This window comes from Anser anser (genome assembly GCF_964211835.1).
Source record: "Anser anser genome assembly, chromosome: 3".
In the NCBI taxonomy this organism is placed as follows: Eukaryota; Metazoa; Chordata; class Aves; order Anseriformes; family Anatidae; genus Anser; species Anser anser.
Genome location: NC_139722.1, coordinates 72,210,865 through 72,238,830, shown reverse-complemented (window position 1 = coordinate 72,238,830; position 27,966 = coordinate 72,210,865). Strand labels below are relative to the sequence as shown.

The window sequence follows — 27,966 nt, the reverse complement described above, 5'->3', positions numbered from 1 at the left end:
ATCTACATTTTTTTTTTCCCTTCAGTTACATAAAGTGATGTCTTGCTTGCTTCAGCTTAATGGCGCTAACCTTATCCCTCTTTTCCTCTGTTAGCATCTCCCCCACTCAGTGCTTGGCTTCAGCGGTGTTAGATAAATAAGTACAGTATTATGTGACAGTTTAGGTTAGCTCACATTGTTTGTGTGCTGCTGAGATCTGTTTGGACAGGAGGAAATAAATGGTTTGCAATTTGATTTTTAAACTTGTTTTTGTTTTAAATATCATTTTCAATGCCTTAAAAACAAACATTACCCACAGCAGTGTTGTTCATGTGAATCAGGGTTACAGATTTAGCCCAGAATTGCCAGATCGACAGAAGTCTTTCAGGATGTAGCAAATATTTATAAATATTTTGTACCGATTTTGGTGCTGTTCAGCCAAAGTTCCATTACCTATAGCAGGTCATAGTTGTATCCCCTACTAAATGTCAAGCTCAGTCAGTGAGCACAACCTGTCTGGGAGTGTAGCTGTGCTCTGTATCTTGGAGAGGGCAGGGCAAGAGGAAACTCATTTAAAAAAGGGACCTCAAATTTCCTATTTTGACTATTCTTGAAATTTGTTTGTCCTTGCGAGTGGGCTGTGCTGTCAGTCCCAAGAACAGTGGAAAAATCCCTAAGTGCTTTGTTTAAAAGAGTGTCGGATCACTGAGAAGAAGTTTTAGATAATTTTTGAACTCAAGTAGTTCTGTGTGAGTTGTACCTGTAGCAGAGGCTATATTCACACTGACAAAGCATAGAAAACTCAACTGTGAAGGTGCTGACACAGGGAATGGCTTATAAGGAAAATAAAGTGAAGGCAGCTCCCTTTTCAGAGTTGATTACCATTTTTTTTTTTTCTGAAATTCCAGTTTCTCATTGTTGTTTGTCCTTACCAGCTTAGGTTTTTCCTTTTCATTCTGTTCTTTCTCAGTCTTCCTCAAGAATATTCGTGTAGCGTTTTAAAGAGTGTGATGCAAAACTGTTCTGATCAGCTGCATAGACCACGCCAAAGAAAAACAAACCAACCAACCACAGAAATTAAATAAAAACAAAACAAAATGCCTTATGTAGATATTTTATGCTGCTGGAAAAGAAAAGCTACAAAACTACTGTGGAAAATCAGCCTTAGGATTTTAGAAGTACCCGGAGTAGCATCTGTGTATAAGGGAAGACAGTGCAGATGCTGACACCTTGTTCACTTGGAGATGTGCTCAGAGCTTCGTGTCTCACTCCTCCCATGAAAGTGTTCCAAACTGTAGCTTTTTGAAAGTGTTTTTTTTTTTTTTTCCTAAAACAGAAAGATGGACAAAATGACAAAGATCTGTGGTTTAGGTTTCAGAGAGAGAACAGGCAACTTTTCAAGTGAAGCAGAATGGGTGCCTTCTCACATAAATCCCGTTGGCATCTGTCTTCATAAATGAACAAATGTCTAGCTAATACTAAATAATGCATGCATCTTGAATCACAGAGATGCTTAACTTAGCTTCATTTGAGTTCAAAATGAATTAGCCAAGGACCTGTGAATGTTTGAATGATAATTTTATGTCTATGGTTAGATAATTAAGATAGTCATCAAACTTCTGGGGGTTGCTGCCTATGTATTTCTAGTTTCAAATTTGGTTTGTTAAAGCAGCCAGATTATCAAAAGTTGGAAGTATTTCTTTCCGGTTTATTTAGCTGTTGCCACTTCATCAAAAATGTTAGCATAGCCAACTGGAAATTACTTTCTACTTGTTATCCCTTCAGGTTGCCTATAATTGCATTGTTCCCTTTACCAGCAGGAAAAGTCTGTGAGGAGAAAACTTTTTTTCTAGCCTTAATTTCTTTGTGCTCTGTTGGTGCACCCGCCTGACTCTGGGGAATGGGTTTAGCCTTTGAATTAATTCCTGCTTAATTATTCTAGACTTGTTTTTCTTGGCTATTTTCTATATTACAGTCTGCTTCCATGACTCTTATTGTTAGAAATTTCTAACCAAAAATGAGTGTTTATGATATCTATCTATCTGCCCTAGTCTGTGCTCTAATTTAGTCTAGGAAGGGCTTTATTAATTTGTTACACATCTCATCTTGTAAGGCATGAGGCAGGCACAAAACTTGTGTGAGTAGAGGTCGTCAGCTATGTTGCTGACGTACTAATTTCGAGCTGTGAAGGGGTGAGAAAGGAGAATTAAATAGACTGTGGTTGGACGAGGAGGATTGACGGTGTCTTTTGCTGCAACCTGCTCCGACAGGCAAGGGTGTGAATGCAGTGGGAGCTTCAGTGCTCTGCACCACGCTACATGAAGGAGCTCTTCAAAGTTAAGGATGTGTCTTTAACTGAGACTATTTTCTCTGAGGTGTGTTAAAGAAGGAAGAGGTGGAAATTGTGGGCGGGAATGCTTTGTTACAAGGAAGAATGTGGTTAATGTTTGAAGTTAAATAAAGAGTTCTCAAATGGACCTGACTTAAAGCCACTGCTCACTAACGATTAACCGGAATTGATTTGTGTGTTAAGTGAACGATGGAGGTGTGTATCACTCTGCTCCCCTGGACTTTTTCTCCAAAAGAACGATGTGTGAACAAAAGCATGTTGTAAAGAATGAAGTGTTAAGTTAGGATGTCAGTGCAATGTATTTTTAACTTTGCCAAAAAGTGTTGCTTCTGGCTGTATTTCAGCTTGTTCCCAAAAGTGCAGTTGTCTTCTGATAAGTCAGGGAAGTTGCAATGGATCAGTGCTTAAAATAATAAATAACCTGGATAATGAAAGAACAAAATATTCTGTCACTAATGCAGAGAAAAGCAAGCTGTTTTGCTATGGAAAAAACATCATACACTTTTTCAATAAAGTAAATAAAATATTTCTGTGATATTGCCTTTTTATTACTTGTTGGTATAGGTATATATCAGTATATCCATCTTGTGTTACTCTTTTATGAGGATCCAATGTCTATTTTGCTTTAAAGAATCCTATTTAAACTTCGAAGACATTACTGAGTCTATCTCAAGCCACTAAATAAAGCCTGTCCTTGAAGGTTTGCAGTTATTCTATAACTATACATCAAGGAGGATATTCTGACATTGTTTTAGAGGGAAATGTGTGTGAAAGAAGCAGAAACAGCAAAGTGATCATCATTTCTACTCCATTAAAATGCTGTGATGAGTCCAGTGCCTCTTTCTCTGGTATTTTCTTCTCTCTCATCCCAAAAGACCACCCTGCTTCCATCATTATCAGCAGTAGCCTTTGGCTTACCTGAAACCTCAGGGCAACTTGATGCAGTAGGATGTACCAGATCATTGGTTTCCATTCCTGTGTCTTGAGCTGAAAGACCGTGACAGCCAGGGGTCTGACCTTTCTGGGTGAGCCATGACAGAGTCACCATCTCTGGGGGTGTTCAAGGACAGGTTGGACGTGGTGCGTAGGGACATGGTTTAGTGGGTGACATTGGTGGTAGGGGGGTGGTTGGACCAGGTGATCTTGGAGGGCTTTTCCAACCTTAATGATTCTATGTGCTTAGCCAGTGAAGGTGATGGAACACAGGCATAGTGGTGACCCATTCTGCAGTCATGCTGTGGCTTTGAAGCTTGGATATTTTCCTGCCAGCATGTATCTAAACTGTTTGAGCGGAAACCGGCTCTTATCTTACTGGTTCAGAGAAGTCCAAGATGGTTCATGGATTCTTCATTCTTAATATGGACAAGGCTGTGTCAGAAACCACATGTTGCCGTCACATTATTCATGAAAGAGATCACAAGTTGAGGATCTTCTGTGATCTTCTGAGGTTTGATTACAGGGATCCTTCTGGGAATGCTACCATAAGCTATAACCAATTCACATAATGTTAAAAATAAATGGCTCCCGTCTTCTACATTCTTTGACCCCAAACTCTTTCCCTGTACCAGTTCTTTTAAGTAGGTTTGGTACTCGTTTGTTTCTTGTTGTTTTTTTAATTGTTTTTCAATTCTTTGACTTTAAGTTCCCATTTCATTAGGGACACATGCACTTAAGCATACAAAAAATCTTTTTTCTGGACCAGTGGTTCATCTATTACAGTATATTTTCTTCAATGGTGGCAGTAGATGATGGTACTCAGGGAGAGCATTTTGTTCTGGCTACTGCGTGTCACCTGTTCCTCTTCTACTTCTAGGCAGCCACATCACTGGATGAAAACTATATATATCCTTTATAGTATATCCTTGTCCTGTTCTTTTTAGTATCTGTTTTAGACATTTCCCATTAATTTGTCTAACTTCTTGTTGTATTTGCTGTTATTTTGTCTCCACAACTACTTGTGGCAAATAGATGCCAAATGCTTACCACCAGTTCTGTTTACACAAAGAAATAAAAATCCGTGTGCCCCAAACAACAATAAAACCCAACCAAACTTCTTTAAAATCATTTTTTCAACTGATCTCCTTCTAGGTTTAAAGTTTCAGTGGCCTTTGTTCAAATACTGATGGATTTGATGCATAACAATTCTTCACTCACTTTGTCCAGTGTCTTCGTGATTTGGAAATGTTGTCATACCTTTTTTGAGCCTCTTAACTCCTGAGTCTTTTTAATCTCTATCCATAAGACAGCTGTTGGTCATCTCTGTGCATTTTTCTGCCTCCACTATGTCTTTCTGGAGGTGTGTTGACTGGCATTGCACAAGATATGCAACATGATGAGGTTGCATCAGTGTTTTGTATTTACTTTGCTTTTTGCCCGGCCTGATGATACTCAACACTTTACTTGCTTTTTGGTTGCTGCTGCATATTGAGCAAATGATTTCAGAGACTCCCAAGATCTTTTTTTCTAAGCTGCCAGAAAAGTGGTTAGGGACTTGAATTTAGTGTATGCATTTTGAAGATCAGATGTTGTTTCAATTGCATTAAAAAAATGCTAGGTATTACCTGAAACCTAAGGTCGTCAACAGATGAGCTCTCACTTTGGATTAATGAAATAGACTGGTACAAGGAAATGAAATAGCACATTCCTCTGAATGCAAATATTTTTTTGCTGAGGTCTGTTTTTTCAAAGGCAGAGAGTCAGATAACAAAAACAGAATAACAAAGATTCCCCAGTCAGCACAGAAGCAGAACCAGTAGAGAGCCTCTGTGATACAGTGATCATTGCTATATTTTTTCAGGCACTCTCGTAACCTGTTTGAGGTAGAACTGAAAACTATTTGTTCTGCTCATTCCTTTCTCATACTGAAACTGGTTTGAGATGCTTCCTCTGTAATTGTGGTCTTCTCTGGTCTCCTTTATTTTTTTGTGATCTGTTTTTGATAAATTGGACCAAGTAAGAAGAGATGTACTGTATTTAGCAAAGCTGTTCACTTGTAATTCAGGGTGTGGAATGGAGTTTGCAGGGATTACTCCAAATCTTTTAAGAACCCCTTTACGTAACTCTTTTCTTCATGAATATTGTGCAAGTGCTAGAAAGTTTTATCTTCTTTTATTGTGTGTTTCCAAAGGATGAGTTCTGTCTCCATCATTCTTTTGGAGAAAATCGAACAGGTGCAATGGTTTATTATTAAACATGCAATAAGAGAAACTCTGGTGTTGTGTTAAAAGAAACCTTCTGAAACTGACTGCAGTTGCCTGCATGGACTGGCAAAGAATCCATTTTATTTTCTGTCAAGGATATTGTCATCTGGATCCTACTTGTTGCTGCAGGTGGACTCTTTAGAGGAGAAGAATATTTATTCTAGTTAACTCCTGAACTATTGGATCCTCAATCCCTTGTTATTACAGCCAGTAGTCCACCCCAGGAACATCAGCAATAAATTGGAAAAATTGCATTGCCATGGCAGCTGCCCAGTCCTTTTTTCGTGCAGATTCTTGAGATTAAACGCTAGGCTTAGGGATGTACGTAGAAAATAGGGGAGGGAATTCTCCTTTTTTGTTGTTGTTGTTATTGTCTTTGCTATTTTTGTTTGGTTCCTCTTTTTATTTTTATTTTCAGAAGAAATAAAAGGGTAGAGAGTGGTGTAATGGCAAAGGCACCTTTGGAGGGTGTGTGTTTTTGTGTTTACAGGAGCTCTTAACCTCACCTATTAGGTGTTCCTCCAAAGTTACCATCCATCCCTATCTTCTGACCAAGATTTAGTGAATTTCTCTCATCTAGTTAGGTTAGTCTGAGGGACTAGGAAAGTATTAGGAACATAACTTCAGAAAGCAAAGCTGCTTCCAGTACCAGTCTTTCAACTTGAGCAGCCAAAAGATCTATTAACCTAAAATAGTGCTTAAGGATTTGGAGCTTTCTTTTCGGGAAAACTGCTGAAACTTAGGTTTGTGCTAATATGCATTCCCTGCAAAGTTGAGTGTTGTGCTTCAAAAAGGTATCATGCTGTTAGGAGTCCCACTTTTGCTAAAGGTCCTTATGTGTGAATTGCGTGTTTTTTTTCTTCTTATGACACTCTTGTATCATCCATTTACGCTTCCGTCTGACCCATTTATTGAGCCTCATACACATGTAGATCGCTTATTTGAGTCATTCTCCAAAGTTAGCTTGAGCTGCCTTTTTAGTGTTTTTTACTTAGATGAGGAATCCCTGTGTCAAGATGCCCACTCATTCCTCAACTCTGTCTAAATGTAAAGTCTGCTTCTTTTTAGCAGGTGACTTTATAATCTGGCTGATTGTGTGGGGAAAGTGACTAATGTCATTAACTTTAAAACTGAGTTTTAAACTCGTTAGTGGACAATAAGATTTATGCAAGCTGGTTGGTTGTTATAGATAAAAGAAGGTAAGTTTTGTTTGTTTGTTTCCTTTAATCAGATTTGGAACCTGTGTCCTTGTATTATACAGGCAGTGCCATGACTCCTTTTCTGGCATCACTTAAGGTGTTGTCAGTGCATTGCCCATATCAGAGGAGACTCAGGGTTGTCTGAGCATCTGCAGTAAGGTATGAGTGCAGGGCCTGATAGGTCTGCAATGTATCAGACATTCCTTAGAGGCTTACTGAGATCAGTTTGTTTTAATAGATATTTTACTGAACGCTATTGAGCACAGTTTAATTTGGTTTCAAGGTGGCTCTTGCTTCTGTTTCTGGATTTAGGTGTTTTGGGGTTTGGGTATTGTGGTTTTATTTATTTATTTTACTTGTATGATGTTTATTTTTTTTGGCTTCCCTTTCTGGAACGAGTATGGTGTTGTCCTCACTGTCACCCATTTATTACCAACAAGCTATCTCACGTATTTGGTTGCCCGCTGTATAATTTACTCCCCTGTGAAGTGTCAGGATACTCTAAAAGCATCCTGTAAAAAAGCAAGGATTTCTTGAAGGTCCTTCCTATTTAGTTGCTTAATGATGATGTAACATTATGTCAGGACTGATGGTGAAGCATCTGTTTTCTAAAGCGATTGCAAGTGCTGTGTACTCACGGGCTGGGAAAGCTTCGTAGCCTGCTCTGCCCAGCAGTTACGTGTACGGTAACTTGTGTGGCGTGAGCAGCCTCTTCTGGTTCCTCAGCGAATGAAGGGCAGCCGTAGCTGTACTTTGTGGTTGTCAGATACACCGTGATGGAGCTAATGACGGATGGCTGTTTGTTGGGTGCCCCTACTGTAACCCCTCTCTCTCTGCAGGATAGATGTGAGGTGCGCGTAGGAAGCTGCATGGGTCTATTGGACTTCTAGCCCACGTGGGCTGTTACCTAAATGAGTGGGCACAGCCCAGAGAAAGGGAGAATATTCTAAAGGTCTTATCAAAGAGCTATTTTTAATACTTGCTGATGCTAATATATTTTACACTACAATTTTCATCTTCCTTGTTAAATGAACGTGTAAATAGAAAAAATGATTTGTGCCAATGCTTGATGGTCTAACACAATAAAACTCTATTTTCCAATTAGTTTCATAATGTTGTCACTGGCAATTTTGCTTTTGCAAACAAGTTGTTTTATAAGTTTCAGAAAAGTAAACTAAAGCCATAAGTCATTAGGTAAACATTCTTACATTTATTTTCACTTTTTTGGAATTTATACATTTCTTCTGTATTACTAAAGTTTTAGCTGAAAAGTCCTGACACAATGAATAAAAATATGACTTCCTCTCCCCTTGAAGCAGCTGGTTTGCAACTTGAGAATTCCTGAGATCCTAAGTATAATATCTTGATTAGTGAATGGATCATGCTTATGATTTTCATGCAGTCAGTAAAAATATATGCTATTATAAATGTGTGATTCACTTGGGTGTAAATTAAAATTTTCTGTACTAACAGAGACTTCACTGATTCAGTCAAATCATTACCTCTAGTGTATATTTTCGTTAAGTTAGTGAAACAGGTCAGCAAGAATTTAGGATTAGTAGTAACCGATGAGAGAATAGTAAATGAGATGGTTTTAAAAACATTATTGAAACAAGTGCATCATTTTCCAGTCAAATATTACTTTGGGTCATTTTTTTTTTATTCTTTATTATAGTTTTATTTATTATTTGGGTCATTTTTATTTATTTACTTATATTTTTTCCCCATCTAGACTTTATACAGTCTATATTTTACTACCTTGGAATTAATCTGATATGATTTTTTTTTTTTTAAGTAGCAATAATTTGCATGTTTTCTATTTTGCAATTCCATCTCCTTTTTGAGGGATGAATATGCCTCAAAGGAGATAGGCTAGGAGTTTGTGTAAGGATTTGCAACCTTGAATGGATCAGATTCTAGACAGGGACGAAGCACTCCATCTGAAAAAATGTTAAAAACATAACAATTTGATGCCATGAATAAGAAACAGGAAGACTGATGTGAAAATATGTTAGCGTCAAATATATGTGGTGGTGGTGGTGTAATTTTAAATAACGATTGATGGTGGTCTGGCAGTTGTGTCCTGTGCTTTCTCTGCTTGTGATTTTCCATCTGCAGTTTCGAAGCAGAGAGCAGCTGTGCGGCGTTTCTCGCTGCTATCAGTGCAGTGGTTAGTGTATGCTGTCACGCCAGGTGTGTGCACTTCCAGGAGCCTCCGTGCCTGATACAGAAATGAGTCCCATGCTCTGATTGAAAAATAGACTTGGATTAACCTTTTTCTTTTTTTTTCCCCCATGCTGCAGCAATGTCTCACTACCTTCTAAACTGGGAGTAAAAATTATTACTGAGGAGTTAAATATTGCATTTTAGAAGTAGTACCTTCTCTTAGATTTATTTTCTCCTCTAGAGTTGGGTGCTTAGTAATTCTGGCAACTTTTCAGTACAAGTAAAAATGAATGAGAACTTTGTACAATATATAGTTCTTTTAATTGTGAGGATTTAGGAAGCTTTTAGGCTTGAGTCATTAAAACAGGTAGTGCTTAGCTTTCTTACATTGATCTGCTGAGTCATTATGAACAGCACTTTCAAAAGTGCATTTCTACGTATTTTTCTGATTAAATACACAGGGAAGGGAGATGTGTATTCATCACAAGAATCTGAGAGTTCTACTTCAATATTTAAATTTTAAGTCAGAGAGAGACTGCAAATTATTTCAAGGTTGAGACAAAAAGTGTAGCTGCTAAAAGCACTGTCTGGTTACTTGTCACTAGTATCTGTGAATTGACAGAAAAATAACAATTTAATTTGCTTTTTTTTTGACATCGTAAAGTCTGGCAATGGCCGTTTAAGCTGTTGGAGATAGAAAAAGCTGAAGGAGACTACTCAGAGCATTACATGAGTGGATAGAGGGGACATTGCAAATGCACACAGGGTTTCAGGATTTTTTAGGGATTCTTACTTTAGGGAAAGGCATTAACTGGAGTTTGCACTTGTGTGTAAATGTAAGGCTTTATTTACAAATTATAACAGTCTGGAATTTAAAAACGAAAGTGAGGGAAGAGGGAGAAAAACACAAAGCTAAGAAGAGCTTCATATAGCATATAGTAAAATCCCTTAAAATGCACCTCTAGCCCTGGAGGAGTGAGCATGCTCATAATATCCTTGTTAAGTGCGTTTAAACTGGCATTTGGTCCGAGACTGGATTAGCTGAGTGATGTCCTTCTTCAGTCTCCTGGAACTCGAGGTGGGAAAATACATAATCAGTCTCTTAGTTTTGGCGTATTCTCTTAGTTGAATTCCTGGTGTCTCACTAAGGTTTGATGGCTGTTTGTCAGCTAGCACTGCTAACCTGCACTTAAGACACTTGAAGTGGAGCTTCTCCCCTGGGTAGGTCTCTGAGTAATTTTCTTCCCCTTGGGCCAAAAGACACCATTGCCATTGCCCTCCTCTGTGAGGGACTTGACTGACTGCATCCAGAAACTGTTTCTGGTCCTCGTGCTGCTCTTATGGATTGAGTTGAATGGTGTATATGTTGGATTCAGTACATGAGGCCTTAGGGGACTTTTAGAAGTCAAGTGGAGTCATACATAGCCTTACACAGTAGTTTCTTGTAAAGCATGATCAGCATCTGCATGCTCAGCTTTGCTGCTGTGACTGCTCCCAGAGCCACTGTGCACTGGACGTGCGCACCAAGCCCACACAGCAGGCTTCCTCCCAAGGGCAGTACGCGAGTAGGAGGCATCAGAAGCACTGAAAGTATGACAGACTTTCCAGTGGCAAGGCAGATCTGTAAAGCTGTGTGCTGCTGACATTTTAAACACAGCTGTGAGGTCCTGCATCCAGACTGAAGAGGGAACAGCATCCTGCTAGCAGAAGTATTTTCCCTTATTCATGAGTATTTAAGTCTCTTAGTTCTTCATTCTCTGTGAGCTCCTGATGATCAAACTCTCTCCATTTTCCTTTCATACATAACAGATAGGGTACATTCATCCAGCAGTGCAGCATAGATACCTACACTAGTGACAAACATATTTTTCAAATAAGTGAAATTAGCCCATGCAGAGGTGTGGCTGTCAGCAGTTTTATTGCTCTTACATAATAAACAAACTCGGGCACTTTTCATGCTGCCTTACGTTGGTGTGTTTAGAACTCAGTTCAGTTCATTTGCTTGATATGAGGAGGAGGATGGCTCCTATGCAGAAGTAATCTGAAATTTGGTGCTCCCTAATTTTCCCAGATTTCCCTCTGAGCTAAGTATACTCCCAGTTGTGAGAAGCTGGGAGTGAGGCACATAAAGCTGCTTGTGCCCAGGTAAACCGAGTAATGTTGTTTTTCTTCTTCATTCCCTAACTCAGAAACTTCCTTTATGGCACTGGTGTGCTTCATCATTCCGCCTTTTATTCCATATTCATACTCAGAACGTTTTTGTTACCTTTCCTGTTATTTGAAAGGAATATTTTAGAAAAGCAAGTCTTTAATGTACATGAGTCCACAAAATTGAAACCCTGTGATTTTCACCCATTCTATCTAATGGATGTGTTTGGATTGTTCTCTGAACAATAAAGAAGAAGAAGAAAAAAATATAGAATAAACCTTTATTTTAATTGCATTTGACTCACATTGTGGGGAGGGAAAGTTTATGATCAGACTGTCATTGCCACTGCATCAAGGCTGTAGTCACACCTTGACCTTTTGATTGTCAGTTTGTAGCTTTGATATTACATGTAATTAAAAGTAAAATATTACTTTGGCAGTGCTGAGATGATCAGCTCTGGACATATACAGATGGAAGCTATCTGAAAAGCTGCTCATAGAGATGTGCGTACTTAATTTATGTCCAGTCTTCCATGCCAAACAAGGGCTGTACTGAGAAACTGGGCTAAAAGATGAACCATTATTTGCAATAATAAACATCCAAACCTAACACTTACCGCTTAAGAAAAAAAAGCACTAAATTCTGCTACAGATCTACTTCTGTGAGCTTAGGTAATGTGCTATGATGGCACTGCCCTTATTGGAGAAAGGAGGCTAAGAAGTGGTTCCTTAAAAACTACATCTCTGATGCTCAGCACCTAGTTCTGTTTTGTCATTCCACAAAAGTGAGACAATCCTGCAGCGGTGCTTCACTCTGCACAGAGGCACTACGGGAACTGACCGGGCAGCATCTTCTCCAACACCAGTGATGTGCAAGCGATCTGCAGTTTTCTCTGTCGTGCTGCATTTGGGATGCTCTGAGATAGCTCAGACCTTGAATGCAGCGGACACAGATGAGCAGAGAGGAGGTGATGCATATGGGCAGAGAGAGACGTGCTGAGGAGTCTGAAGCTACAAGGCAGTCATGCTTGGTTTAAATTACTCATTTCCAATAGGTCAGCCTTGTTTGGGGTGGTTTTCTTATGATCTTGTGCTCTTCCATATCAGCATGCAGCTAATGCCTTCTGACATTTCTGGCTGCTAAGAGATTCTTAGTCTGGTGAGCATAATTTAGCTCCAGTTATTCAAACCCTTTCTTCACTCAAGTCTTCCAATTTATGCTTCTCATGGTGATGGCGCAGCAGCACTGACAGAGGAGGAAAATTATTTATTTCAACACTGGATCTAAAATTGTGGAGTAAATGTGCATGAAGGAACGGCTGGTAGTAAACACAACACAGGATATACGAACAAGCAAAAACCCATGTTATGTAAAACTGATATTTACTGAACTTTTTTCACTGGAGAGTAAATGAAAGAACAAACACAGGGCAGATGTGAATCATATTGCTTAATGCTATCCTGGAAAATGTTCAGGTATACGATGATGCATGTGGTCTAAAAATCTCTACAGAGCAATTAAACATGCTTACCAGATTTTGATTATAGTTGTACGTAAATGTGAAGAGATTCCTGAGAAAGCAATTACTTCTCTTCTGAGCAGTGTAGCTGCTGCGGCCTGTCCCTGACTACCTGGTATTCTGCTGCAAAGGGGGAATCCAGCAGCAGAGGACAGTCCCAGAGTTGACTTTTTAGTAATTATTCAGTTGTCTGTCTAAACCATTTGTTTCTGAAGAGAAACCAAAGTGACTGTTCCTGAGGAAGAGGAGTAATTAGCTTTGACGGGATTCCTGCTTCTGAAAGGATTTCCAGTAGCAGTCCCCTGTCGTGTTGCATGGATGCATACGCACACAACTGAACCCAGAAACCAGGACAGAAACACTAGAGGTAGTGCCAAATTGTAGCTGGTCCCTAGCATTTGGTTGCTGATGCCCAAGTTTTATCAGAGCTCTGGTGCCTGTGCTTCCTCCCGCAGAGGGGAATATTTCTCCCCTTAGGCAGCTGTCAGACGGGAGATGCTCAGCTGAGACTTCTTGCAGTGATCTCACTTTTCTGGTTATTTATAATTCATAGATGACATCATGTTGTACAACCCATTTTTTTGATGATAGCAATTCATCGTCAAGGACCCTGATGTGCACTTGCACTGAAGAGGCTGATGTTACAGGAAACCTCTTGCATATTTGAGACATTGGCATGTTCACAATGCAAGTGCTTCCTGTCTTTGTACATTAAACAAATATTCATAGGGCTTCATGCTGTAATGTTGCTTCTGAGTGTCTGGAGTGTGAACTGCAGATAATAAGTCTTTTTCAAGACCTCTGCAGTAATATAAGAGGTACCACTTAATAGTAAAGTAGCTTATGAGACCAAGCAGAATAGATCTTTTCTCATTGATGTTTATTTGAAGAAATGCAGAGGAAATTTTAATCCCTCAAAAGGAGGAAGAGGCAACTTGAGTTTAAGACCACTCTCAAGAACAGCAGTGCAGCACCCAACTTGTTCGTAGTATTATCCCAGTTTGAAGCCAGAATCTGATGGTCTGTTAACGCTGCCAGTTCATCGGTGCCCAGTAAAAATAAAGACTAAGCGAACCCAGGCTCGTCTGTTGCTGGCAAGCAAAAGGGAAGAATTTGTCTTTCCTATAGAAGGGGTAGATGGTTGGTATCGAACGGTGCAGGGAAATGGTGCACGATGCTGCAGATGTTATGTGGTCACTAGTGCTAACACAATATTTGAGTGCTATTGTGAAATTGAGTAATCATTTAATACGCAGCAGATGTTTTACGTGTCTTGTGTCAGGCTGAAGGCATTGCTTGGTTAGGAAGCATTTAAAAACATTATTTTTTTCATGCTTTGTCCCTCCCCTGCGTTTCCCTTGGAATATTTTCTGGTACAAACAGCAGAAGTTATACCAGTTGCTACTCATAAAGAGGAGACAAATTTGACTGTCTGTCAGTGTTTCCACTATAATCTTGTTTGGGGCTTATATAACTCAGTAGTAAAACTTGCCCAAAGCTACGCTGTTCTGTTATGCATTGCAGTTTCCCTGTTTGAAACTAATTAGAGTTAGCATAGAGGACACACAGTTCCTTTGCTTCTTCAAAGGAGGTTAAACGTTGTTGGAGATGGAGGAAGAGATGTAACTTCTGTTTTGTAAATAGATATATAAAACAATTCAATCTGAAATGGAAAGATCCTTATTTTGATGATACATTGCCTCATCTTAAAGGTTGATTTTAGAGAGTATAGTGTCTTAAAATACCTTTGAAATAGAGTTACTGCTGTGCTTTATTTGGAATTCTACAATGCTGTTTTGCTGTGAGTTTTTGCCTTTTTTTTTTTTTTTTGGCAGACAATTCAAAACAACGTTGCATTTTTTGCTTACTAATTTCTTAGTGTCAGTCCTCTTTGTCTGGACAATAGCTATTGTACGTTTTATAATAAAGATTCTGGTTCGCCCATAACTTTCTGACTTTCTTATAACCTGCTTCTGACAGAGCAGCAGAGACTGGGGGTACAGGCTAAAAAAAAAGGAAAAAAAAAAAGGGAAGAACTAGAGGGGGTTATTTCTCTCCCTATCTTCTATCAATCACAAATGTACATGAATGCCTGTGGTAATTTTTTTTTTTAATTTGAAGTTGGATTCTTCATGAAACGTGATACATTTGCCCTAGAGTTGCATAGATAGAGGAATTTAGTCTAATTCCACATACTTAGAGAGTTGTCTTAGGAATTACTGACAATTTCCATGCTGATCGTATAGGTGTTCTCAAATCACTTTCGTTTCCTACTCTATAGGAAGATGCTTTCAGTCTGCATACGCTGCCAATATTGAAGCCATTATGTTGGTAGGAATGGTAGATCCCCCACATACGTTTCGCATCAAATGGCAGAAAGTCTGACGTTACTTCTTTTGGCACATATACCTAAAGTGTCATGGTTGGCAAAACTTTTTTCTTCAAAACAAACTTTTAGTTAAAAAAATAATAAAAAAATCACTGCTGTTCACAGACAGACAGGACAAAGTTGCTTCTCTTGTATCCAAAAAAAAAAAAAAAAGAAGAGGAAGAAAAAAAAGAAAAGGCTGGAAGTTGTGGATTATTTTCTTCTTGGACAAATGGTTGGCCTTTTGTCATCATCCCTTGCATTACTTGTGATACTAATGGAGGCCAACAAATTTTCCTAAAAAGAGGCTGGAGGACAGAGGAGATTGTTGGGGTTTCCTGCATATGTTGTTTCTACTTGGTCCATTTAAGTGTTATTTTTCTAAAGGGCTGTCCAGAACTTCTAAATCATGCACTTGTGTTTAACGTCTGCCGGTTATGATGAAGAGCCAGTGGTAGCCTGGTGGCTTGCAGCTCTCACCCTCCCTCCAAAGTGAGTATTGCTGGGGTCATGGGTTTGAGCCCTGGCCTGAGAGGCTTATGCAGGTTGTTTGTTGGAAGGCTGGTTAGCTCAGTTGGTTAGAGTGTGGTGCTAATAAAACTGAGGGTCCTGGGTTCAATCCCTGTACAAGCTAGAGGTAAATTTGGGAAATGACTGTCCAGCTGTACTTGGCTCTGGTGAAGCTGCACCTCGAGTACTGCGTTCAGTTTTGGGCTCCTCACTATAGGAAGGACAGCGAGGTGCTGGAGTGTGTCCAGAGCAGGGCTACAAAACTGGTGAGGAGTTTGGAGAACAAGTCATACGAACAGCGGCTGAGGGAGCTGGGATTGTTCAGCCAAGTTTCCACCTGTGGTTCCGTTTTCCTCACCTTGTGGGTTGGCGCTGAGGTGTGCCTTCTCTGGAATAAGGAGGACATCAGCACTGATGAGCTGCTCTTCCATCAGCAGCGGGCGACACTTGCTGCCCAGCTGGCATCGAGTGTGTTTGGATAGTGACCGCTGAAGGGCTTTTGTGGTCTCATCGAGTATATTAGGGTTTTATAATTAATCAGGATTAGAGCACAGTGAATTAATTTAACAGCTATATGTGTAAATGTTTGTGTCCTTAAAAAAAAAAAAAGGGGAAGTATTCGTGGACCATGTAGATGACATATAGATGCCATTTTCTTCTCAAATTTATTTTGAACCCTGGCCTCATGTAGTTCACTGCTGAAGTGCTGTTTGGATCTGATCTAAAATGGAGCGTTTGATCACCAGCAATTGTTAAAAGCAAGCATGTGTTAACATCACAACTTGCTGGTTCGTCATGGTTAATCATTTTAGCACGAACTGTGTAATCTTATTTAGGAAAAATCCAAAGTAGAGTTCTATGCTCATTTCTCTTCTGCCCTTCAAACCTAGTCCAGACTTTCCTTTAAGATTTAAAGAAAAAAAAAAAGTCTAGTCTTTCAAGGTTGTTGATATAGGATGGCTGTCATGTTTCCATAGTAAAGGTTGGTGGGATTAATTTTCCTTCACGAAAAGCACATTGTAGTCCTTTGATGTAAAACTGAATGTGTACTTACAAGCGGTTTGGCATTTGGAAATTGGTTCCACTGCTGGCAGTATGATTATTGCTGTTGTGTAAAAGTAAATACTTTTTCCCATCACCCGAACAGTAGAAAGCTTCAAGAGTTTCTCTTTCTGTCTCTGTCAGACTCTGCACTCTGACTCAGGCATTTTTGCTGTCTGTGGGGTGCAATGAATTCGTACATGAAATCCTGATAAGGTACATTAAATGGGTATTTTTTTTTTTGTAACACCACCATTTAAAAGATTATTTTTTCCTGTGTATAGCAATGTAAAATTAACCTTTTTTTCATCTACTTCTTTTATGTATTTTTATGAGCCATCAAATTTAATGATTCTTCTGCCCTTTTTTAGCTGTGGTCTTATAATGTCTTCAGACCAAAATATGCTGAGTTAGCTTAGAAGCTGGCTCAATGAGTAAAAGAAGCATTGTACTGTAGAAAGTTTAATTTATACAATACTTGGCTTGCTTTGCTCATTACAATGCTGGAGCATGTAATTATGAAAGAAAACCGGTTTGCTGTCCCTTAAAAAGTCCTGTATCAATATTGTAAATGATAAGGGAGGAAGCTTAATCTTAGAAAGAGGAACCCTCTCTTTGTACAGCAAAATGTAAAGATGAATTAAATATTCTAAAATGGCTTTCTTGAACTAGAAGGAGGAGAGGAAAAAATATATATATATATTTTGAGAAATCCAAACAGGATATGATATCATTCTGAGGGTTTGAAAAGATCATTCAGTTGGGAATTCGTGTGAACACAGATCTTTATCTCTTCAGATAACTTTTGTGTAAAGAACAACAACCATAAAATTTTCAAAACTCTGTTCTGAAGACAACAGCTCAGTGGTGCACAGTGTGTTTTTTTCCAACACAGTTCTAAATCAGATAGTTACAACCATCCCACACTTTGCACTACCTACAGCTTCGCTCTGTAAAGCCCTCCAAACTTGTCAGGCTAGCCAAGGCTTGGTTATCATTGACCCAGAAACACAAATAATAAAGTTTTGTCTCGGTGGGCTGGGAAATAAAAACTCCAGTTACGTAACATTACCGGTGCTGGAAGACACTAATGAACATCATTACACTTTATTTTTTGTAACCTTTGCTCAATTAAGCAGCGTCTTCCTTCATCCCCAGTTGATTTTAGCTCCTGTAACATCTCGAGTGAATGCAGGACGTGCAGCAGTTCTTCCTTCACAAAAGGAAGAGAGGTTCTTTTTAATGACTGGCAAATCATGAACTGTGTGAAAATCCATTTTTATTTTATTTTGCTTCTTAAGAAGAAGTGTGACCTCATGCTTTTTAATTCAAGAAATGCTTCTAAATGTCCTTTCTAGTGCAATGTATATTAAAATTAAGCTTTCCTCTGTCATCACGATATAGCATCAGATTCTTTTCTGGTGCCCAAATGAGTCCTTTCAGAGTCTTTGCAAGGTTATTTTAAGTGGAAAACTTTCGAAAGGGCTTCAAAATGTCATTTTTTTTTTCTTTTAAAAAGCTGTTAAAGGAAAATGAAGAAAATAGCCTTACCATTTTTGAACTACTTTTAACAAGTTCAGAAGGAAGTCAGTTACCTTTTCTTAACTAAGGTGTCAGCACACAGACACAGTTTGAGATTATTAGTTTTTAAAAAGTGATGTTTCTGTAAGTCTGAACAGCAGATGATATAACACATCTTTAGCTCTCCATCTTTGGCTTTAGGCTGTGCTACTTTAAAGCTCTTTGTTTAAAAACTAGTTATAGATGCTTATTTCAAGTAATGCATTTCTATAAAAGTACACACGGGGTGGGTGATACTTTCAGTGCATAGCCATGAGCACATCCTCTCATCGGTAGACGGGAGTGGGAAGAGAAATTTTCAAGAGATGAATAGTCTCAGTGAAGAAATACCCCTATTTCTGACCTGAAGCATCAGTTTTGAGAAATCATGGAGGAAGTCTAAAGTAAGCTAACAGTTCTTGGCCTTCTGGTAAAAGATTATCAGTATGCATAGTCTAATTTTCTCTTTTGCCCACATCTGTGCTCTTATATTCCTGTTGATTTTGTTTCGCCATGTGTGGGCACCCTGCAGTCTTCACTGCTCACTTGCCTTTGGCCCTTTCTTTCTAAGAAGCCTTTTGCACATGACGTGGGATATTCCTCCAAACTTTCAAACTGAATTTGAGATTCTTCCATTTAAAAAAGTGAATCTGAAATAATCAAGATGTGTTAATTACTGAGGCAAACAGCTTTCTGTGCTTTTCCCTATGATCTTTGCCTTCCTTTCCTTATTCTGGTGTTGGTCATTGATGTCAAAGATTACCTGAACACATTGGATGGGGTCTCAGCTACAGAGCCCTGTGTGCTGCAGATGCCTCTATGTATCTCCAGGTATTAATGGTTATACATTATGCACCATTTTTCTCTTTCTCTCTTTCTCTTGCCGTATGGATTAAGTAGGAAGTAATATCAGGCAAGTGCATGGTAAGATGCACTGTCTCAAATATTATTCTAGAAAGCATTCTTTATAAATGCATTCTATATCAGCTGCAGCAGATGCGTTATAAAATTGATTTTCACACGGAGATGTGTCCAGAGACCAAAATACCTCCTTCTGAAATTGTATATGTGTGTTATATTAAATAGTGTCTGCCACGAAGGAGCAGCTTTTAAGTGTTACGCTTATTTTGTCTTTCTAGTTGATTCTTTAATGATGCAGACAGATGGCAGAGACTCTGTCATAACCTTGATCTCTGTGTGATCTTTGTAAACAACTTTGTCTCCGAGTTTTCTCAATTATCCCACTTATTCTCCCTCTCCTACCATATGCCGTGGACGATTTTTCCATTTCATTTTAGTGTATACAAGTAACAGAAGCTTTTCAAGCACCTGGTGCAGAGTAAAGATGACTAAGTAATTAAATGCTACGGGAGCTGCTGATTGGCACATAAAGCTACAGCGTGATAACCAGAGACAAGTTACAGTAACGTTCGTCTTTACTTCCTTGAAGGAGTGCATAATGGGACCTGATTTAAATATCTTCTGTTTTTAAGAAATACCCCATGTGTTTTCTTTGAAATTAGCTTTGTCTTCATCTGCTGGAGCTGTTAAGCTGGTCTGCTCCTCGAATTACTCTGTACAAGCCTGTACCATTAGAAAGAGGAAAAAAGAGGCTGTAAATCAAGAGTGTGTAATTTTGGAAGCTCACTTACTATGCTTGAAATATGATTTTATGACAATTGAATGAAATATATACTTACAGGGTACACTAAACTGTGTAAAAATTCATGAGTAGCAAAAGTTTTGCTAGCATTTTTTTTTTCAAGAGTGGAGAAGTCTTACATTATGAAGTATTTGCAACAGAAGTCTTAGAAGGTCGTGGTTTAGGCAAATTCCTTGTCTATAAATCGAGGCAGTAAGTCAGAAAATGTTGGCTTGTAAGAAGAGTTCCTTTCTATATTAGAAATCGTAAGCATCTATAATTAAGAGAGGGCAAACAGATTAGATTTATAACAGAGTAAATGGCATATAGATTCAGAAGTTCTAATGTGAAAAGCATGCATTTCCCAGTTACTGAAAGGGGAACAAATCAAAGTGGAGACTAAATCAATGACTAATAATGGTTATAAATCAGGCATATAACACTTTGTGGTTTTCTCCCCTACGGGAATCAATGGTAGATGGCAGAAGGATGGTGTGTGGTGGGTTCTTGAGTTATGCTGTCAGTCAGGTAACCTGAAGGATCTCCTTCACGCTTGCAAAATGAATGCTGCAGCACTGTTGCAGTTGTGGCTCATCGTGAAACTGCATAAAACATTTCAAGAGAGTAGTTTTGTTACCCCTTGTTTATCAGTGGAAGAATTCTTTCAGGACTCAGAGGAGGATTTTTTTTTATTTATTATTTTTGACTAGTATTATTTAAGGTCAGTTCTGAAAACTATGTCAACACTGTATCGGCACATCAGATTCTAGGCTTCTGTTTTGTTTTTTTTTGTTTGGTTGGTTGTTTTATTTTCTTCTTTTGTAAGAATGAAAAACTAATAAAATTAGTGTTTGTTTCTCCAGGAGTAAAAATTCATTTCCTGCTTTACTTAGAACATAAGAATGAATTTAAAAATGAATGCAATAAAGCTGTTGGAAGTGTAGATATTTGACTTGGTAATCTGTCACCAGTCTTTCCCTAAGGGAAGTAAAGCTTGCATTTTACCCACTACCTAAAGCATACACTAATTATACCTTTTAGAATCATAGCGTGAAATATTCTGGCATGAATTACTGCCAAAGTTGCATACAGCCCCTCTTCATGTGACCAATATAGCTTTAAAATGTCATTACACTTTTATAAATGCAAATATAATGTGTAGAAAAACTAATTGTACCAATGTACTTGGAATTCACTTTTTAATTTTGTGTTCACAGCTGCGTATTCAATACAGCTCTCCAAAAATATTTCCATCCATGTGCTTACGTTATTAGTGCCCAGCTTCAGTGGCGTGTTTTGAGATGCCTGTCTTCAGCCTTGAAAGCCTCTTGCCATGCCTTCATTTATTATTTAATGTATACAAAAAAAAATAGTATTAATTTTCTCCTGAATTTCCCATCTAAAGGATAGCTAGCTAAAGGGAAAGTTTCTCCCTCTTCCAAATTCTGTGTAACACTCAAAGTAATACGAGTACTTTAACTGTTTTAGTCCTTAATGCCAAGTAAGGCACCCAGGGACACAGTCATATACTCCTATGCTGAAAGAAGTGCGTGCATTCTGAGTAGCCATTGGAGAGGTATCTTTGCAAAACTAAATAAAACACCAAAATACATGATTGCATTTATTATTTTATAAAAATCTTTAATACAATAATAAAATTCAGTATTGCAGCCTTTGTTGCTTGCTGGCTTTTTTATGGCTTATTTTTACTCTGTAGTGTTCTTGAAGATCTGATTTTTTCCAATGAAATCTTTCTTCAGTCCACTCAAGACAGATGATATTTGAGCTAGAGATTAGATTTATAAGTGGTTTTCTTTTTTGCTCTGTTGCAAAGAGGTTTGCCTGGAAGGACAAGAGAGTATTATTGATATATCTGATTATTCTTGCATCATGTTCTCTCATTGCTGTTCTTGTTTAGTTGCAGAAAGAGAGAAAGGGAAAATAGAGTATTGTTGAAGAAATAGGGACTAAAGCAATGCAAGTCTGAGTGGCTGTTCTGAAACTACTTTTTACATCTGTAGCATAAAATAATACGCTGTAACGTTAAGAAGTCTGTACTGTGCTCAATGTGCTCTTTGCTACTAAATTATTTCAATATTTGTATTTCCTACGCAAAGTTTATTTCATGTTTAAAGATTCCATTGTCAAGCTGTATCAATGACAAGGAATGCCACAGATGATTTAGAGTTGATGAGCTATATGGGCCCAAGTCTGTAGATTGTTCATTGTCATGATAGTCTTAAAATCTCTGTGTTACCAATCTCAGTTTGAACAGCTCCAATGACAGGGATGTTGGAAGGAGAGGGGGCAGAGAATCGATGATGCGAGAGGCAAATCCCCCCAGTTCAAATAATCACTAAATAAACAATTGCAATCAGTGAAGTGAAATTCCTATATTTGTAAACAAGTCATGTAGGAAAGTAGAGAAAGGTGAGCAGAAAAAGTAGAGAAGGGCTTGTCTTACAGAAGACAGTCACGGTTCATGGTATCAAAGATAAGTTATAAGTTATCCTTCGAAAGAATGACAACCTTAACTCTTACACCATATGGAGGAATCAGGAGAAAAGAACCCTTTTCTTCTGTCTGCCCTTATTTTCCATTAGAAACTATTTTCTCTAGTGAAAAGCGTTTTTCTTGTTATATACCATTGTGAACACTGGCTAACTGCTTTTCTTGAGAGAGAACTGAGCAGACTATGTCAGCAAAATAAACTCTGATTTTGTAATTAGAGATAAAAAAAAAATGTTGGAAGATTAAGCAGAGTGTTTTAATAATATTTAAAGTATCTTCATTTGTGCTTATACTGGTAGGAAGTAATACAAACAAATCAAGCAAAGCAATTTCTTTCTAGTCGAGATTGATTTATACTGAAAAATTGAATGGAAGAAAATGCTTTATAAGAAATGTTATAATAGCTGTCTGCTCTTGAATGTTTTTTTGTTTGTTTGTTACAACGGTATGGTTACACTTAACCATGAAAAGTCATAATCACTGGAGATCAAAGCATCATGCAATTCATTTCCATTAGCATGAAAATATCTTAAATATCGATTTTTTTCCCTATATAGAAGCTTTAGTTGTTTCTGCATATAATAATCGAAGTATTTGTGGCTAATTTGAAGAATGTGTTTTCAGAATGTATTCTCATTGTAAAGGTTCTGATTCTATATCATTTAAGTTTTAAAAATATTATTAGTAGGAGACAGAAACAAGAGGTAGTGTTTTCTAAGGAATGTGAAGTATTTTTGCAATGCTTCTTAGCAATTGTGAAATTATCACAAGAATTTTCAGTAGATGCAATCTTTTGTTATTAAAAAAAAATCTGTTGTAACAATTTACTGTATATTAGCAATCCTACTATAGCAATAATACTTGTAAGTTCAATGTACTAGTTTCAGTTCCTGTTAGGTGAGTGTTTTAAAAACCTACCGTTATCAGCTTATATTTGATTCTCCAAGTTAATTCTGTAAGAGTAACCTTTCTGGCCTTAATTAATATCTTGTTATTTCTGTTTTGTTAAATTTACCTTTATCTAGCAGTCTGAATCACTAGACAGGTCTAGTCAGAGAAGTGAAAATAGGGAAAAAGGTATAGTATCTGTTGTTTATAAGATCCAGTTACAAATGGCGTTCTTCCCTTTTGCAAAAGGCACTGAGACGTGAACTGAAGGATAAAGAGCAAACCATTCTCAATGCTGTGGACCAGGCACGAATTTTCCTTGCTGACCAACCAATTGAGGGTCCTGAGGAACCAAGAAGGAGCTTACATTCGAAAACAGGTCAGAAAATATTCTCTTCCTGTTTTAAATGGTCAAAAGGAAAGTAATAGAACTTACATGTCCCTTGTACATTTTTATATCCCGATTACTTCGTTAGGTTTGGGGATTTTCCAAACCACATACTGGCTGCTTTTATTTCAGTGCTTTAGCCTTAAGTTATTACTACATTGCTTTGGAAGTGCTCAAGTTTTTAATGGAAGAAGAAAAATCTTTGCATTTCCTTTTCCAGTTTTTGATTCAAAACGTCATCAGTTCTTTTCTTTTTTCTTAATACAATAGCATGTGTACACCGTAAATGTAGTCAAAGCAGTAATTCAAATATGCAAATGTAAATTTTTTACGTCATTATAGCAAAATTTTGCCCCACAAATGGAAATCAATGTATTCTGTGATGCATCTCATTAGAAGTAAAATGAATCAGCTTTAGGAATGTAGTCATTACAGAGTCATAAAGATTCCAGTATTTTGATGAATTATTGCTAAGGAATGAAACACAGCTCTCCTAGAAATGATATTTGCATAATATTTGTCAAGGTATTTGTCTATATCAGAGACCAACAGGACCCTGTAACCCCAAATTATAAAAAATGTACCAAGTATCTCTGTAATTACATGGAAAATGCTATAATCAAAGTACAATTAAGTCAGAATTATTTTTCTGACATAAGCTACATTATTATAAAATCTTATTTCTTTTAATTACATAAGGATTCTTTTTGGATCTAGTAATCTGCAGTTATGGAAATACCAGTGGCAGTAAGATGTGAATAATTTAGCATTCTGTATAATTTACAAAATTGTAGCTACTTCTATAGCTATGGCATATAGTTACTTCTGTCAGGAGTTGTTTTTTCTTTCTATACGTCACTAAATCTCCATAGCAAACATTTCAGGCTTGTTCAAACAGGTAATATTTCCTTCATCCATATTTAGTGTTACTTCTGTGCAGATTTTTATGTGATTTCCTGTTCCCTAATTCAACTTTGTGTTAAAGTTTGAATATCTGGTGATTAAAGCCATTTTTCCTTGTGATTAGTTTTTGTACCGTAGCTGCAGTACTGTGCTTTACTGCTTGCTTTTTGAACTCCTGAAAGCATTCTGCTTGTCTCACACAACTTACTCACAGACTTGTTTGACATATTGCATTTAGAATGCTTTATTAGAAAACCTGCAGTTGAAAAATAGGGAAAGCTCACTTTATGTCTGCTCATTGTGTTGCAAAAGTTTGAAGTCACAGACTGTCCTCTCAAAAGCCATAGAATTACCCAGCAGAAATGCCGCCAATGCATGAAATGTTACCGATGTAAAGTGTTCATTTTCTGGCAGGGGTTGGTATCAGTGATCTAATCAGTGTTGACTGAAAGCGCAAGAACAAACTTCAGATGGTGAGATGCATCATGCATTCCTGATACACAATTTTAAAAGTATTACTGGTGTTGTTATTTTAAACTCCTGTGAGCTACGGATGGCAATGACAGAATAGCAGGGAAGTTGATGACCATGTTAAGTTGTATAACAGTAATGACCAGGCAGGTGGCTCTTGTCCACCCATCATATTTAAAAGTAATCAGTACGCTGAGACTGGGAAGCTTCATAGGTGTGTGCTGTGAGCTTATTTCCCTCGTCCTTCTCCAAGCTCAGTAGTTCTATACACCTGTTTTGAGTGTGTGGTAGGCTAGTCTCTGCTACCAACCTCGGCTGGTTGAGGGGAGGAAATAGGAAGGGCCTGAGTGAGAAAGCTTGTCACGCTTGGTCTCTTCACCAAGGTGACCAGTGGTGCAAGGGTCTGGGAAATGGAGGAGTATCTGCAGTCAGTCTAATGGTTTCTCTCTGCTGCTCTTTCTTCTCAAACCTTTGGTCTGCCCCAGTGTGCGCGCTCTGTAGGCTGCAGGAAATATCTGCTCTGCCACAGTGCTGCTTCTGCTGCCCCTCCTCTGACCCTCTGGTGTTCCCTCTGATGTTTCTCTCTTGTTCCTTCCTCCTCTGGTGTTTTCTGCCCTTTCTTTAAGCACGTTTTCCACCTTGGCAGGTGGGCTCAGCTGTACCTGCCGTGGGTCCACTGCAGAGCTGGTCACGTCTTGGCATGTGGCAGCCCCTGGCCTCTTCTCACAGCGGCCCCCCCTGCCAACAGCTGGACACAGACAGATTCACAGATTCACAGATTCACAGATTCACAGATTTTTCTAGGTTGGAAGAGACCTCAAGATCATCGAGTCCAACCTCCGACCTAACACTAAGTACTCCACTAAACCATATCCCCAAGCTCTACATCTAAACGTCTTTTAAAGACCTCCAGGGATGGTGACTCCACCACCTCCCTGGGCAGCCCGTTCCAATGCTTAATAACCCTTTCGGTAAAGAAGTACTTCCTAACATCCAACCTAAAACTCCCCTGTCGCAACTTTAGCCCATTCCCCCTCGTCCTGTCACCAGGCATGTGGGAGAATAGACCAACCCCCACCTCTCTACAGCCTCCTTTCAGGTAACTGTAGAGAGCGATGAGGTCGCCCCTGAGCCTCCTCTTCTCCAGGCTGAACAAGCCCAGCTCCCTCAGCCGCTCCTCGTAAGACTTGTTCTCCAGACCCCTCACCAGCTTGGTCGCCCTTCTCTGGACTCGCTCGAGCACGTCCATGTCCTTCCTGTAGCGAGGGGCCCAAAACTGAACACAGTACTCGAGGTGCGGCCTCACCAGAGCCGAGTACAGGGGCACAATCACTTCCCTCGACCTGCTGGCCACACTGCTTCTTATACAGGCCAGGATGCCGTTGGCCTTCTTGGCCACCTGGGCACACTGCTGGCTCATATTCAGCCGACTATCCACCAATACTCCCAGGTCCTTCTCGGCCAGGCAGCTTTCCAGCCACTCATCTCCCAGCCTGTAGCTCTGCTTGGGGTTGTTGCAGCCCAGGTGCAGGACCCGGCACTTGGCCTTGTTGAACTTCATGCAGTTGACCTCAGCCCATCGCTCCAGCCTATGCAGATCCTCCTGCAGAGCCTTCCTGCCCTCGAGCAGATCGACACACGCACTTAGCTTGGTGTCATCTGCAAACTTACTGAGGGTGCACTGGACGCCCTCATCCAGATCATCAATAAAGATATTAAAGAGGACCGGCCCCAGTACCGAGCCCTGGGGGACTCCACTAGTGACCGGCCTCCAGCCAGATTTGACTCCATTCACCACAACTCTCTGGGCCCGGCCATCCAGCCAGTTTCTAACCCAGCGAAGCGTACGCCAGTCCAAGCCCCGAGCAGCCAGTTTCTTGAGGAGAATGTTGTGGGGAACGGTGTCAAAAGCCTTACTGAGGTCAAGGTAGACCACGTCCACAGCCTTTCCCTCATCCACCAAGCGCGTCACTTGGTCATAGAAGGAGATCAGGTTCGTCAAGCAGGACCTGCCTTTCATAAACCCATGCTGACTGGGCCTGATCGCCTGCTTGCCCTGCAAGTGCCGCGTGATGACCCTCAAGATAATCTGCTCCATGAGCTTCCCCGGCACTGAGGTCAAACTGACAGGCCTATAGTTCCCCGGGTCTGCCCTGCGGCCCTTCTTATAGATAGGCGTCACATTGGCTAGCCGCCAGTCAACCGGGACCTCCCCCGATAGCCAGGACTGCCGATAAATGATGGAAAGCGGCTCGGCCAGCTCCTCCGCCAGTTCTCTCAGTACCCTCGGGTGGATCCCATCCGGCCCCATCGACTTGCGCACATCCAAGCTCCGTAGCAGGTCGCCAACCATTTCCTCATGGATAGCGAAGGCCACATCCAGCTCCCCATCCCCTTCCACCAGCTCAGGGCACTGGGTGTCCGGAGAACAACCGGTATTGCCGCTAAAGACTGAGGCAAAGGCGGCATTAAGCACCTCAGCCTTTTCCTCATCCTTAGTAACTAGGTTTCCCCTCGCATCCAGTAAAGGATGGAGATTCTCCCTAGTCCTCCGTTTCGCGTTGATGTATTTGTAAAAGGATTTTTTGTTGTCTTTAACGGCAGTAGCCAGGTTGAGCTCCAGATGAGCTTTGGCCTTTCTAATTTTCTCCCTGCACAGCCTCGCTACATCCTTGTAGTCCTCCTCAGTGGCCCGCCCTTTTTTCCAAAGATTATAAACCCTCTTTTTTCTGCTAAGCTCCAGCCGCAACTCTCTGTTGAGCCAGGCCGGTCTTCTTCCACGCCGGCTCATCTTTGGGCACGTGGGGACGGACCGCTCCTGTGCCATCACGATTTCCTTCTTGAGGAGCGCCCAGCCTTCCTGGACTCCTCTGCCCTTCAGAACCGCCTCCCAAGGGACTCGGCCAACCAGCGTCCTGAGCAGCTCAAAGTCAGCCCTCCGGAAGTCCAAGACAGCAGTTTTACTGGTCCCCTTCCTGGCCTCGCCAAGAATAGAGAACTCTACCATTTCGTGGTCACTCTGCCCCAGACAGCTTCCGACCACCACATCTCCCACCAGTCCTTCTCTGTTTGTGAAGAGAAGGTCTAGCGGGGCACCACCCCTGGTAGGTTCACTGACCAGC

General features: G+C 39.7%; 1 protein-coding gene across 4 annotated transcripts in view; it reads left to right on the top strand.

The window, feature by feature from the left end:
• UTRN (utrophin) overlaps positions 1–27,966 on the top strand; it is a gene marked incomplete at its 3' end in the record, with an annotated part of 371,669 nt that overhangs the window by 253,116 nt on the left and 90,587 nt on the right. For all 4 annotated transcript variants that reach the window (XM_083828444.1, XM_083828443.1, XM_083828445.1 and 1 more), the window contains one exon: positions 23,332–23,461. In XM_083828444.1, coding sequence (XP_083684570.1) covers positions 23,332–23,461 — 130 coding nt within the window. The remainder of the gene's footprint in view (positions 1–23,331; positions 23,462–27,966) is intronic.